Source organism: Pyrus communis, chromosome 1 (genome assembly GCF_041283825.1).
Source record: "Pyrus communis isolate YQ-2024b chromosome 1, ASM4128382v1, whole genome shotgun sequence".
NCBI classification, from domain to species: Eukaryota; Viridiplantae; Streptophyta; class Magnoliopsida; order Rosales; family Rosaceae; genus Pyrus; species Pyrus communis.
Genome location: NC_142565.1, coordinates 1,989,028 through 2,001,665, shown reverse-complemented (window position 1 = coordinate 2,001,665; position 12,638 = coordinate 1,989,028). Strand labels below are relative to the sequence as shown.

The 12,638-nt window shown below is 39.7% G+C and overlaps 3 protein-coding genes and 3 non-coding genes across 6 annotated transcripts; 4 read left to right on the top strand and 2 right to left on the bottom strand.

Moving 5' to 3' along the window:
- Window positions 1-2,256: 2,256 nt before the first annotated feature.
- On the bottom strand, window positions 2,257-3,371 carry LOC137720807 (Calcium-dependent lipid-binding (CaLB domain) family protein). The gene has a single exon (XM_068459914.2). It carries the CDS (start codon window positions 3,313-3,315, stop codon window positions 2,428-2,430), a length of 888 nt encoding a protein of 295 aa, XP_068316015.2. The 5' UTR covers window positions 3,316-3,371; the 3' UTR covers window positions 2,257-2,427.
- A 950-nt stretch (window positions 3,372-4,321) lies between these two features.
- LOC137720035 (rRNA 2'-O-methyltransferase fibrillarin 1) lies at window positions 4,322-7,410 on the top strand. Its single transcript, XM_068459034.2, has 7 exons — window positions 4,322-4,472; window positions 4,927-5,246; window positions 5,449-5,544; window positions 5,638-5,715; window positions 5,806-5,982; window positions 6,797-6,865; window positions 6,994-7,410. The coding sequence occupies exons 1-7, from the start codon at window positions 4,457-4,459 to the stop codon at window positions 7,171-7,173; spliced, it is 936 nt and encodes a 311-aa protein (XP_068315135.1). The 5' UTR covers window positions 4,322-4,456; the 3' UTR covers window positions 7,174-7,410.
- Window positions 6,149-6,221, top strand: LOC137721619 (small nucleolar RNA snoR60). Its single transcript, XR_011066689.2, has one exon. It is a non-coding gene; the product is annotated as a small nucleolar RNA snoR60 (small nucleolar RNA).
- Window positions 6,493-6,560, top strand: LOC137721618 (small nucleolar RNA snoR60). Its single transcript, XR_011066688.2, has one exon. It is a non-coding gene; the product is annotated as a small nucleolar RNA snoR60 (small nucleolar RNA).
- An 851-nt stretch (window positions 7,411-8,261) lies between the features above and the next one.
- On the top strand, window positions 8,262-11,186 carry LOC148698943 (chromatin remodeling ATPase BRAHMA-like). The gene is made up of 5 exons (XM_088691826.1): window positions 8,262-8,372; window positions 8,908-9,345; window positions 9,435-9,695; window positions 10,024-10,278; window positions 10,416-11,186. Exons 2-5 carry the CDS (start codon window positions 8,947-8,949, stop codon window positions 10,524-10,526), a joined length of 1,026 nt encoding a protein of 341 aa, XP_088547952.1. The 5' UTR covers window positions 8,262-8,372; window positions 8,908-8,946; the 3' UTR covers window positions 10,527-11,186.
- Window positions 11,187-11,300: 114 nt separating this feature from the next.
- On the bottom strand, window positions 11,301-11,384 carry TRNAL-CAA (transfer RNA leucine (anticodon CAA)). The gene has a single exon. It is a non-coding gene; the product is annotated as a tRNA-Leu (tRNA).
- Window positions 11,385-12,638: the final 1,254 nt, after the last annotated feature.

Here is a 12,638-nt window from a genome sequence, read left to right as displayed (position 1 = left end):
TTCGCTTTGATAATTTTTATCTATTGATTTTTTTCAATTCATCCGATTCGACGGTTGAAAATTAAAAAAATGTATGAGAAGTAAAATAGGATTTGTAGATATCACATCATTAAAAGTACGAGGTTGATTGGGTGAACGAGGAGCAATGTAAGATCCGAGTAATCATGGGTTGATCCGGATCCAATAGATGCTCCGCGAAGAGCCGATAGGGTGAGAGCCGAGCTGCGGTAGTCGACTCCATCGGCTTGCACGTTGACTTGGTGGATTCATTATTGGATAACGCGACGACACGTGTCCAAAAGAGGTAGGATTCGGTCCGGAAGACATTAACGTATTCTTCTGTTACATCCATTCCTATTGAAGTAGTTGATGCCATAGGCCTATATTCTCAATCAAAATAGTGAACCAAAATTGTTATAGGAACTTCGAAATGATTAATTATTTGTGTTTGATGTGCTAATAATAATTCCCGAAAGATTACCAGTACATGGATGCATGTACTTATTCCTTTCCTCGTTTTACCTCTTTAAAATGTGGATCTTAATGATGTAATAAGCTTGTGACTCAAGTGAATAAGAACGTTTATCTGTGCACTCAGAGTCATATTTTCGAATATACCTCCCCAATATTTGCTTGTACGAAATGCTGCAAACAACGCTAGCAAATTACACGAAGGAAAGGGAAGTGAGAAAGGAGAGGGATTTTATACAGCCCAACACAATTTTCGTTTTGGTTATTGCTTGTAAGAAACATAGGCGAGGTGATAAGGGTGTGTGGACTTTCAATCCGGGCCTTGTAGTGCACGTGAAGGCTCATAAGAATTGTTTGGAAGCTTAGCAACAACAATAAATTGTGTACAATTTTATTCTAATTCTTGCTCTTACAACAATTAGTGTCCTCCTTCCAATCTTCACTCAAATTATTTGGCATGTACGTAATTTTTTTTGTTTTTATTCTATCAATTGAGACAAAAATACATACTTGAGACTACCGGTGGAATCGGAAAACTGAAAACCGAAAAAAAGGAATTGAATATCGAATTGAAACCAAAAAAATTGAACGGGAAATAAAGGAACCTAAACGAAAACTATTGGTCCGATTTCAATTTTGGTGGTTCAAAATGGAACATAAATGAATCAATTTGAAATGAATGAATATAAATTAATATTTTATGTATTTATTTATGTAGGGGGCTCATTTTCCAACCTAGATTCCAATTCAACTATGAGCCTCATTTCAATTCAAGGATACGGAAACCTAACTTAAAGCCCAAACACGTTGAAAGCCTTATTCCCTATATATTTTTTTTCTTCATTTTCTCTTCTATTTCAAGGCTAAAAAGAAAAAGAAATTTTTGAAAAAATAAATGAACCGAACCAAAAAAATCAAACCTATTGAAGTACAAATTGCGAATTGAACCAAACCGAATAATAATATTTTCAATTTTGACGAAAAACCAAACTAAATAAATTATTCACATATATTATTTTTGTTTTAAAAAGGAAATTTTCTTTGTTAAAAAAAAGAAAAAGAAGTAAAATTCCATATTGTATAAAAAGAGGAAAAGAAAAAAAAAAGGAATATTCCATACCTGCATCCATCGCCCTATATATGCCTAGATGCCAATCTGATGCCCTATTTTAGCGTGTTAAGTCCGCGTCGGGTATCTCTATTGTGACAAGAAAACATATCTTGTTCTCTAATACAAGCCAACTCTAAATAAACTGTAACATATTCTAAAAAATGTATCAGCGATGTGATTAATAACTTTTACATTGGTAACAACAAAGTAAAAAACTTGAATTCATCAACATTCGAAACGAGTCCTGCTCCATTAGAACCCAATCAGACGTTACATCGGCCTTTTTTTAAAAAATTTGGGAACGCAATTCTTTACACCAAATATCATGATACAAATTGATTGAAATTTTTTTTTCCAAATAATTGTATTATTACATTTGATATATCGATTAATATTCTCGATACACTAAAAATCTCTCCTTTGCCAGAATAGTTAATGATGGACTAACCTATTGATTTGATTCGTCTCTTTTTGGTTGTGCTGCATATATGCACAACGCACCCATATGATCCTGATGCTCCGACTTATTCTGTGATCCAATCACACGTTTCTCACACGCATGTTAAAAAAAGGCACAATTATCCTGACGCACTCGGCTTACCTTCTCACGCACATTTTGTCGATAACGTACGCATTTTCGATTTGGACAACCTTTATGTCTCATTCGATTTAGATAATTTCAATTTAAACCACATATTATTTCCATTCCATTTTTCTCGATGCAAACAAAAAAAAAAAAAAAAAAAACATGCAATTAATTAAAAAGCATGGCCCTGCATGCAAGCCACGCCTAAACTATCAAGTCTAAATGAGACTCTCGAAACATCGGAAAACAACAAAACAACCTAGAAGTCATCGCCGTCGCCGTCGTCGCCGTCGTACACATCATCCTCCACTTTCTCAGCCACGTCATCCGCAATTTTGTCCTCCACGTAATCAAACCCCTCCGCCAATGCCACCCCACCCACCGCCCCAGCCACCGCACCTACCGCCAGTCCCGTCCCCATCCCCCCAAACTTGCTCTTCTTCTCCTCCTGTCCGTACGCCCCCTGTCCGTAGCCCTGCCCCGGCCGTCCGTAACTCCCTTGTCCCATCTGACCGTAGGGAGCGGGCTGACCGTAAGGCGGCGCGGGAGCAGCACTGTATTGGTTATACGGGTACCCAGAAGGCGGAGGAGCCGTGTAGTAAGGATTTTGCGGCGGCGGAGGTGCAGGTACGCCGTACGGTGCCCCATAAGCCGTTGGAGGAGCGGTATAGTCCCGAGAGCCAGCTGGCGGCGGGACACCATAAGGAGGAGCGTTGTACGGTTCCGGCGCACGATAGCGCGGCTCCCTGATCGTAACCTTAACGTCAACCTTCCCCTGGGGCCTACCGGATGGTCGCTTGAGCTGGATTGTGCGGCTGGTGGGCTCGTCGAAGCCCACGTCATCGATGACATCCCGGAGCTTGAGCCGGGCCGACCCAATCAAGGGCTTGGTATCCGGGTCGGATCCGGCGTGCACGATGTCGATGTGGAGAGTGGTGTCGCCGTCAACGGGGCCCGGTAAGTGGATGGTGAGGGTCTCGTCCCAGTAGGGTGACGTGTCGCCCTCCTCATCGACGCGAGTGGAGCTTTTGTTATTGGGGTCCACCCAAACGACGGCGTAGGGCTTCAAGGCGCCGTTTCGCCAGTTGACGTTCTTGAGGTCGCGGGCGGAGGTGAGCTTCAGTTGGACTTCGTGACCGGACGCCATTGATCGGAGATAAGAGTTTTTTCGGAATGTTTTGCGGGTTGCGTATCGGAATGGACGGTCGTATTTATAGGCCGACAAGGGGAGAATATTTCAGATGCGAAAGTACCATTCTGCCCTTGTGAATTGTTATTACCGTTTATAGTGGGAGGGTATATTAGTAAACGAAAAAATGAGGGCAGGTTTAAGTAATTATCCGGGGAAGAATTTAATGCCACTAGATTTGACCGTGATCGTAATAGAAGGAATTGGATCCTCTCCGAGGCAACGCCTCGGGATCCTACTAACCAGACATTATGGATCGTTGGATTTTAATTCAACATCTATAATTCTTATAACTTTAGATAGATCACTTGTTTGTAGTCGTTGAATCAAAATTCAACGGTCTATGTTGTCCTGTCAGTAGAATCTCGAGGCATTACCTCGGAGATGATCCAATTCCGTAATAGAAACCGATACCAAATAGTCATGTAACAAAATTAAATATACGTTCGTACGTTATTGGCTTGAAACATCCATTTAGTAGTTGGGATTTCATATGGTACTTCGAAATATATAATACTCTTTAATTGTTAAATTTTTAATTAAAATATACAAAATAGAAGATTTAATAATTAAAAAAAAAACTTGAAATATAAGATGCTCTGTAGCATCATAAAACTTTTACTAAGCAGAGGCAAAGTTGAGGGAAATATATCATCTTTAGATTTCTTTCATCAAAGTTTACGGATTAAATGATCCAGATGCACTTGGTGGATACGATGTGTTCTGTCGAGAATTTTCCAGATGCTTCAAGACTTCACATTGACTCAGATAGCCTTCCGGATGTTACAAATAATTGGGCCCCATCTTTGCCCAGCCCAAACCAGTATTCGGCCCATCAGAACGAAAAAGCTTACAGTCAAGTCCATTCGTGGGCCGAACAAAAGTTAATATCGAAAAATTGCTTGGGCCATTTAATAATTACCGCAGTTACCGCACAGTAGGGACGGTAATTTCCAACGCCAAAACCCTAAACCCTAAAACGCAGACATTATATAAGAGCCTTCAGGCTCTCACGGAAACTCACCGCGCCTCTTCTCTCTCTTTTTGATAAACCCTAGCAACCAGGTTCCTTCCCTCAGCTCTCTGTACACTCGCAGCGATGGCTCCTCCTCGAGGTAATGGAGAAAAAGAGATTTACCCCCTCTTAAATATTTATCGTTTGTTTCTTTATAACTTGTATGTAAGTATGTATTTTTATTTGGGTTTTCGGATATCTGGATGTTCTGATTTTTGTTCTTCATTTTCTGCTGAAAACATTGTCGATTTTTGTTCTTGGGTTTATTTTTTTGGGACAAAATCGCATGAAAGTTTAGTTCTTTACTATTTACCTTCGTTTTTATGCGCAGTTTCTGTGTTGTTTTTACTTTGTGTTTAAGGTTGTTTAGATGTTTTAGCAGAAGTTAATGTAATTTGTGTTTTGGTTAATTTGATTTCGAAAGAATAATTTGAAATTTCAGTGCTTTACTGTTCTGCGTCGATTTGATGGGTACTTTCTATGTTTTACTTTTTGTGTTTAAGATTTTTGTTAGATTTGGAAGGAGTCCTTAGAAGTTGTTGTGTTTTGTGCAGGTCGTGGCGGTAGTGGTGGATTCAGGGGTGGCAGAGGTGACAGAGGTGGAAGAAGTGGAGGTAGGTCCGGTGGTGGCGGGGGTAGAGGCTTTGACAGAGGTGGTAGTGGCTTTAAGCCCCGTGGTGGTCGTAGTGATCGCGGAGGCGGTCGTGGAAGAGGACGTGGCGGGAGAGGTGGAATGAAGGGTGGTAACAAAGTTGTGGTTGAGCCTCACAGACATGAAGGTGTTTTCATTGGTAAGGGTAAGGAAGATGCTCTTGTTACCAAGAATCTTGTTCCCGGTGAAGCTGTCTACAATGAGAAGAGGATTTCTGTTCAGGTGTGTTTCGTCCATTTGCTGAACTTATTAAAATATCTGCTCTGTATCCGTATAATCAAGGATTTAAGCGTTTGTACCTGCAAAAGTATCCGTTTAATTAAGTATCTAGACTAATTGCTTGTGATTTTTATTGTATTTCTTATTATTGAGGTTTGTGAATATAGTCAATAGTCACCTTCTTAATGTGTTTTTCTTCTTTCAGAATGAGGATGGAACAAAGGTTGAATATAGAATTTGGAACCCTTTCCGTTCCAAGTTGGCTGCAGCCATTCTCGGTGGCGTTGATAATATATGGATTGTAAGTCTTGATTTCATGTTTTCTTGCTTTTTGTTTGATCTTTATTGACCATCTTTGATTATTTATCTCTTTGTTTCTGTGTGTTTAATGTAGAAACCTGGTGCTAAAGTTCTCTACCTCGGGGCTGCTTCTGGTACAACAGTCTCTCATGTGTCTGACATTGTTGGCCCTGTAAGTGTTCTTTCTGATATTGGTTCGTCAAGCTCTTTTTTTCCCTCCGAGCATAGGTTCTTAGAACTAAACTGCCTGTTGTTTTTGTAGACTGGCGTTGTCTATGCAGTTGAGTTCTCTCATAGAAGTGGCCGAGACTTGGTAAATATGGCAAAGAAGCGCACAAATGTCATACCCATTATTGAAGATGCCAGACATCCAGCTAAATACCGTATGCTTGTTGGCATGGTTGATGTGATATTCTCTGATGTTGCACAACCTGATCAGGTTTGTTACTTGCCCTTCATGTCTTTGCTAGTATAAGAATCTCTTTTTTCCAATAGTCTTTTTCTTATGGGTTATGAAATATCAAGGATTTTCAAAGTGATTACCCGAGTTTGAATTTGTGTTATTTGAAAATCATAACCACTTTGTGTCATTTTTTTATATTCTTTCGCATATGATGAGATATACTCGGATTCCCCTTCACGACAGCATGAATGATGTGAACTCGAGTTTCTGATGCGTACATCGTTCTGTATTGAAATCAAACTAGTTATTTTCTCTTGTTCCGTAAATTCTGTTAGTATTTGTTTATGCTTATTCATTCTTTCAAGTTCTAATGTCTTTTGTTCTACTCGTTCTGATTCTGGTTCTCTATACTGGATATTTTTTTGTGCAATAAAACTTTCAGATGTCATAATTTGGTTTTTTTTTTCTTCTTCTAATTTTATCTGTAGTGTCATTTTTCATAATTGTATTTCTAAAAGTTGTGTTTTTTCCTTCCTGCAACATATTGAGCATGTGACGAACAACTCGGATTCCCCTTCAAGACAATTATGGGTGATGACCGAGTTTCTGATGCTCCTACATATTTGATTTTTGTAGTTCAGTTTTTTTTTCCTAATGATTTCACCTCACCTCTCCCCTTTTCTCCTCTACTCTTTCATTCTCTGGTGTTGCTGGTAGCCTTACCACCAGTGTTTCCGACTGTGTTGGCGTTGGTGTATTTGGCAGAAGTCCTTGAAGGCATGGCCATAATTAGCCTTTCAAATGTTAATTGCTTCTGAATCATGTTCACTCTGTCAAATTATCTCTGCAGGCTAGGATTGTTGCATTGAATGCATCATATTTTCTGAAAGCTGGAGGCCACTTTGTTATCTCAATCAAGGTTTGTTTTCAGAATTTAGGGTAGACCTTATAAGACATGAGGTCCCTTTTGCTTGTGGCGTAAATTAGATGGTTGGAAATTTTCCTTTTGGCCCGCTCATGGTTTGGTAACTAAAATCTGTTTTTCAGGCCAATTGCATTGATTCAACGTCACCTGCGGAAGCAGTGTTCCAATCAGAGGTCAAGAAGCTTCAGGCAGAGCAGTTTAAGCCTGCAGAACAAGTCACACTTGAACCTTTTGAGCGCGACCATGCTTGCGTGGTTGGAGGCTATCGTATGCCAAAGAAGTCGAAAGCTGGTGATGCCTAGAAATTGTCCAGCATCCTATCCATGATCTGCCTTTCTTGCATCCTATCCATGATCTGCCTTTCTTGAGGAGGAAGAATGATCTAATTATAAGTTTTAGAAATGTAAACGTGATGGTGTTCTTCCCTTTTATTTTACCCGGTTGCTGGTTCGAGTTGTCCTTCTATGTAGTGGTTCTGAACCGGTGAAACGTTGTAGACATTTTTGTTTTTATATAAGAGTTTAATTTCGTTTTGATTATTTAGTGCATTTCATTCCCTTTTAAAGTTCACAATTGTTGAAGAGAAAAAAAAAAAAACTTGAACAGAGCAGAACAACAAGTACACCTAATTGTGAGATCGAGTCGACCTCGAAGCAAAGCTTTGGTTGGCATTCGATTCAAATGAGTTTTTAGGACGTGAAGGTTAAACCCTTGCAGATTGCAACTGCAACTGCAGAGTTTCGCGTGATTGCGTCACTGCGGCTGTTGCTCCGGTTGCATACTCGTAGGGATGCCAGGCCTGCTTTCTCAGCTCTTTCTGCGGCTGTTGCTCCGGCTGCATACTCGTAGGGATGCCAGGTCTGGTTTCTCAGCCTCTTTCTTGAGCCTTCTTTCGAGTGCTGTACCTCGGTTCATAGCATGACATGATCAGTTTTATAGTCTATACTGCGAAACAAACTACTGAACCGTGTCTCCACCCGATGCCCCTCTTTTTTTTTTCCGAACAATTATCTGTTCGTGTTGGATATATTCACCGTCTTTATTACATTTTATCTCTTGACGGGAAAACATTTTGTACCCGTTTAAGTTGTGCATACGGTTGAGAATAAAGCACGGGAAGAATCTGCAAGATGTCATGTGCGTTAGTAGATGTCAAGTCCTCGTTGAAAAGGTGAATGCAAGATAAGCTTCAATCTGGATCAGGCTGAGTACATAGCGCATCTTGTAAGAGAGAGGGTTGGGGGGGGGGGGGGGGGGTGGTGGGGAATATTGTGTGTTGAGGTTGAACTGAAGCAAGATAAGCTTCAATCTGGATCAGGGTGAGTACGTAGGGCATCTTGTAAGAGAGGGGAAGGGTTGGGGGGGGGGGGGGGGGGTGGGGGTGGGGAATATTGTGTGTTTGATCCATAGAGTTTTAAGTCCTGGACACAAATCGAGAATGGATCTGCAATTCCTATTGAATTTGAATCGATGAAGAGGTCGAATTCTCAAGTCATTTGAGGTGAGTAAAGGAATTTACGAGTTTTTATCTACCTTATCGGTCTGATATTAATTACAAAATGAATACATTAGATTTTTCATTAAGCTAGTCATTTGATTATGGTGTCTGAATGATTAGATTAACTTCTATGATATGCGATGCCTTTTTGAGTTTCGACTCACTTGCTAGGGCAGGAGGCCGACAGGTTTGACAGCCAGATTCCGGCATTTAAAGAGTAATTTGATGGGTGAGTTCATTCTTGGTAAATCATATTTAGAAAATTGATTATGAAAACGAGTTTGTAGCTAGAGTTCCGCCCCTACTTCCTCGAAAATCTTGAAAGAGTATCCCGAAATTTGTTTTTGGGTACTACTTTTCTCTCTTACGAGTTATGTATTGTAACTTACGTGCTATTCTATATCCCTGTGAATCTAGGAGCTTTTATTGCTTGATTTTATCTCACGCTTGCGCATGGTTTGTCTAAGTCGATAACTGAACCCACTTTTTGAATCTCTTGCATGAAGTTGTGTATAGTTTTACTTTCTTGCTGTTTCAGTCTTGGGGGCACATTACCAACTAGTTCTTACTGACTGAGATGGATACAAATTTGCAATCCCTTCGGGATACCTTTGCTACATTGCAGAGCCTACTTGAAGACCCTGCAGGAGCAGAACAAATTGACCTCAATGTACCTAGAGAAACAAACGGGCCAATCTTCGATACCCCCTTTAATATTGGAGATTCTGGCTCCTCCTCCTTATCAAGTAACTTATCTTTGCACGACACTATGGATGATCTGCTGTCCGCAGAAGGGAGGGAAGCGCATATGTGTGGCAGGAAAAGGCTAAAGAATGTTGGAAACTTTACGGGCAAGCTACATGGTTTGAATGGGAATATGGAGGATATGTTGGTTGGACAGAGAAGGGAAGTGTTTACCAGGAGGAGAGCAAATGCTGTAAAGATTACAGGCTGGCAACCAGATTTGAATGTGAATGTTGGTGATGATCCACATTCGGACATTAAACCCTGTCATTGAATTGAATGTTATAAGTTTTCTAATATAGCTTCTTCTGTTTCTGTCAGTCTTGCGACAGAGGGGAAAGCCAAATGCCTGTCCAACATGACTCTCGCAGGGACTATCAACAATCTGGAAAGTGGTTACTTTACCGTGAAGGTGGCCAAAATGATGGTGTTATTCCAGAGCCTCTGAGTTTGAATAGAGCATTAGGAAATGTGATGGGTGCTGCAACTGTTGCCGTTGAATATTCTGCAGAACGCAGTGTTCTAAACACAAACAGGCCTGCTTCCTCCGGGGCAAAGATGTCTCACACTATACAAATGAAGGTACGTTGATTTGGCTGGAGGACTAATTCTTCTTGAATCTCTCTTTAAATGGATTATTTTGATGCTCTACAACTCTATTTCTTTGTGATTTACTATCTGGATTTCTTGGTGTCCAAATTGGAACATTTCCAGGTGTTTATCTGATTGTAAAATCCTCCATAAATGGTCTCTCGTGTTTTCGTTCTTGTTAGAAATCGATTATTGTTCATTTTCAGTTTATGCCTTATTTGCATCTACATCATACTTCCGGAAGTAAAGATTGTTTGGAAGAAGTGAAAAATGAAATGTAATTAGTGAAACTATTATATTTTGAATACATGCGTTACAGTGCCAGGAGGCACTTAACATGATCAAGAGACTGATAGACGAAAAAGGCCACGAAATCATGCCTTTTTCGTTGAGCGCATGGAGGCAGATCGTGAGCTCCGCTTACAGGATGAATGTATCCGGAACTAATATCCTGAATTTTCAAAAAATTTATCAACGGCTGGATCAAAGAGACTATTACGGAGTTCTTGATTTTGTGGCGGATGTCCAGTTAACGTTTAAATGCGTAGCAGATCAGTATCCGCTCTATTCCCCGGTAACATTTACTTCTCTTTTCTAAGTTTTCCCTTTGAATCTCTGCTCTTAAATTAATCCAAATGATAAGAATAAAAACGCATGGTTAGAAACCGAAACTTGGAACTGAGAAGCATATGCGATTGTTTTCAACCGCAGACAAGGGATGAAGTGCAGAAAGTCGAAGTGTTGTTTTTCGACATCATGAAGAGAATGTTCCGGGATACAGATTTCCAGCAGCTGCAAAACCAAGTTCAAAATCTTGCCTAGCTAGGATCCTTGTCTACTCTGTGCGGAGAGAGCCGGGCCGGGTGAAAGGGCAATCAACTGACAGAAAAAAGGACAAAGCAAATAATGACAAAACGAGAGTGAAAATCGCTAACCCTTTCTCATGTGCGAGATCTCCAACCGCAAGGTTTCTTGCACTCCACGGCATCACAGGAGGCCTGTGGGGTGGGGACTGGTGGGTGTTTACTTGGAATGTTAGCTGGGTCAACACAGTGATTGTTAGTTGAGTCAAAACAGAGACTCGGTGAAAATTGCTAGGAGAAAGACAAATCAGTTGTCAAACATTTCAAGCTTGTTCGATACGGAAATCAACGTACTTTTCACTCAGAAACTACAAAGATCTGCAGTCTTAAATCGATTGTTCGTTACGTAAAACCAATCAAAGTCGACGTGTTTTTAACGTCCACAACTAATTGATTGGGTTTGAAGCGTTCGAATTTTGCACCAAGGGACCTGCAGATATCATATCAGATGTCTCCATGGACTAAAAGCCATCGGCATCCTGCACTTCGCCGCCATGAATGCAAGAACAAAACAGGGTGGTCCAAAGTTATCTTACGAATTCGTTCACTTTGACTTGTTCCCGCTGTCGCTCTACTTTTTTGGTTACATTAATGCTTAAAACAATTACATTTTGATATTCGTAATGTCGACAGCCCTTTTATTTTTGTTCGATAAAAGTGAAGAGTGGTAGAATTTGAAACCTTCACTCACAAAGCCAAAAAAAGGGAAGAATAAAATGATAAGAAAAAGAAATGTCAGAAGTGGGATTTGAACCCACGCCCTCGTTAGAGGACCAGAACTTGAGTCTGGCGCCTTAGACCACTCGGCCATCCTGACCTTGCTGTTAGCTGACCTTAATAATAATATAAACTAATGTGTTTTTAAAAAACCTAGATGGTGCATAAGGAATTTTATTTAATGAAAAAAAGTTACACCTAACTAGGAGGAAATAAACCTAATCCCTTATAATATATATATAAAAAAAAGATAAGAAATACATGAAAAAGAGAAGGGGATTTAAACCTTACCATTTTAGAAACAAAAATGCAAGGAAAAGAGGGGGGACATGAAACCTATCCCCTCTAAAGTCGAACCTAATAGTATAAACCTACAAAACAGATTGAGCTACAACACAAGGTTAAGGAAAAAAAAAAAAAAACAAGAAAGTGAGACAAACATGTATGTAGAGATGCAATGAAAGAAGTTTAAGAACTTTAAACATATGGAAAAAAAAACCTCCCTATTTTTTAATGGGAGAAGGGTATCAAAAGAAGAGTGCAACTAAAATTAATCATAACATAACAAGTGAATAACCGAAGAAATATTTTTTTTCCAATTAAGCTCTTTTTTTGGTCGAATTTTTCCAATTAAGCTCTTGAAGTATGTTTTTTTAATACTAATTTACTCATTTTATTTACCATACGAGCATATTAGTCTTTTTTCATTTTTGTTTCCAAAAAAAGGAAAAAAAGTCTTTTTCATTTTTGGTCAGATTGCTTTTTGAAGCTTGGATTTATAGATTCAGAACCGACAAAATATTTGTCTAATTGTCTTTTGGATTTTTCTGTATGGTAGCTGCAAGCCTGCAATTATTTAGTTACAAATAGACGGCTGAAAGCTAGATTTTTGTAGTCAATTTCCTCTCATTACTTTTTCATTTATTTACAGAAGAGTTTTGGTGCATTGATGCTATAATTACGACTATTTTATCATAGGACAGGGTAATGTGTTCGTCGCTGTGTACCCACCTTTGAAATTTGAACTCTCTTGTCGTATAGAGTAGTTTAGCATATCGTTTTTTCAAAACAAACATTCTTTTTAAACCCCTATTCATACTTGAAATACCTTCAAATGATACTAACTTTTAAAACAACTTTTCTTTACCCCAAATTTAGATACAACCTTTTCTCATCCCAATCTCCACCCTTGGATCTCATCGATGGTCTAATCCCCTCCAACAAGTCCCGCAAAATCACGGAAGGAAAAGTCGAGAAGATGGAGTCGAAGCAGAGCCTTCGAAGATGATCCATGCGTGGGCAGCATGGACAAGGGCGTCATTTTATTGTGCCAAGAAGGAGAAAGAATGGGTAT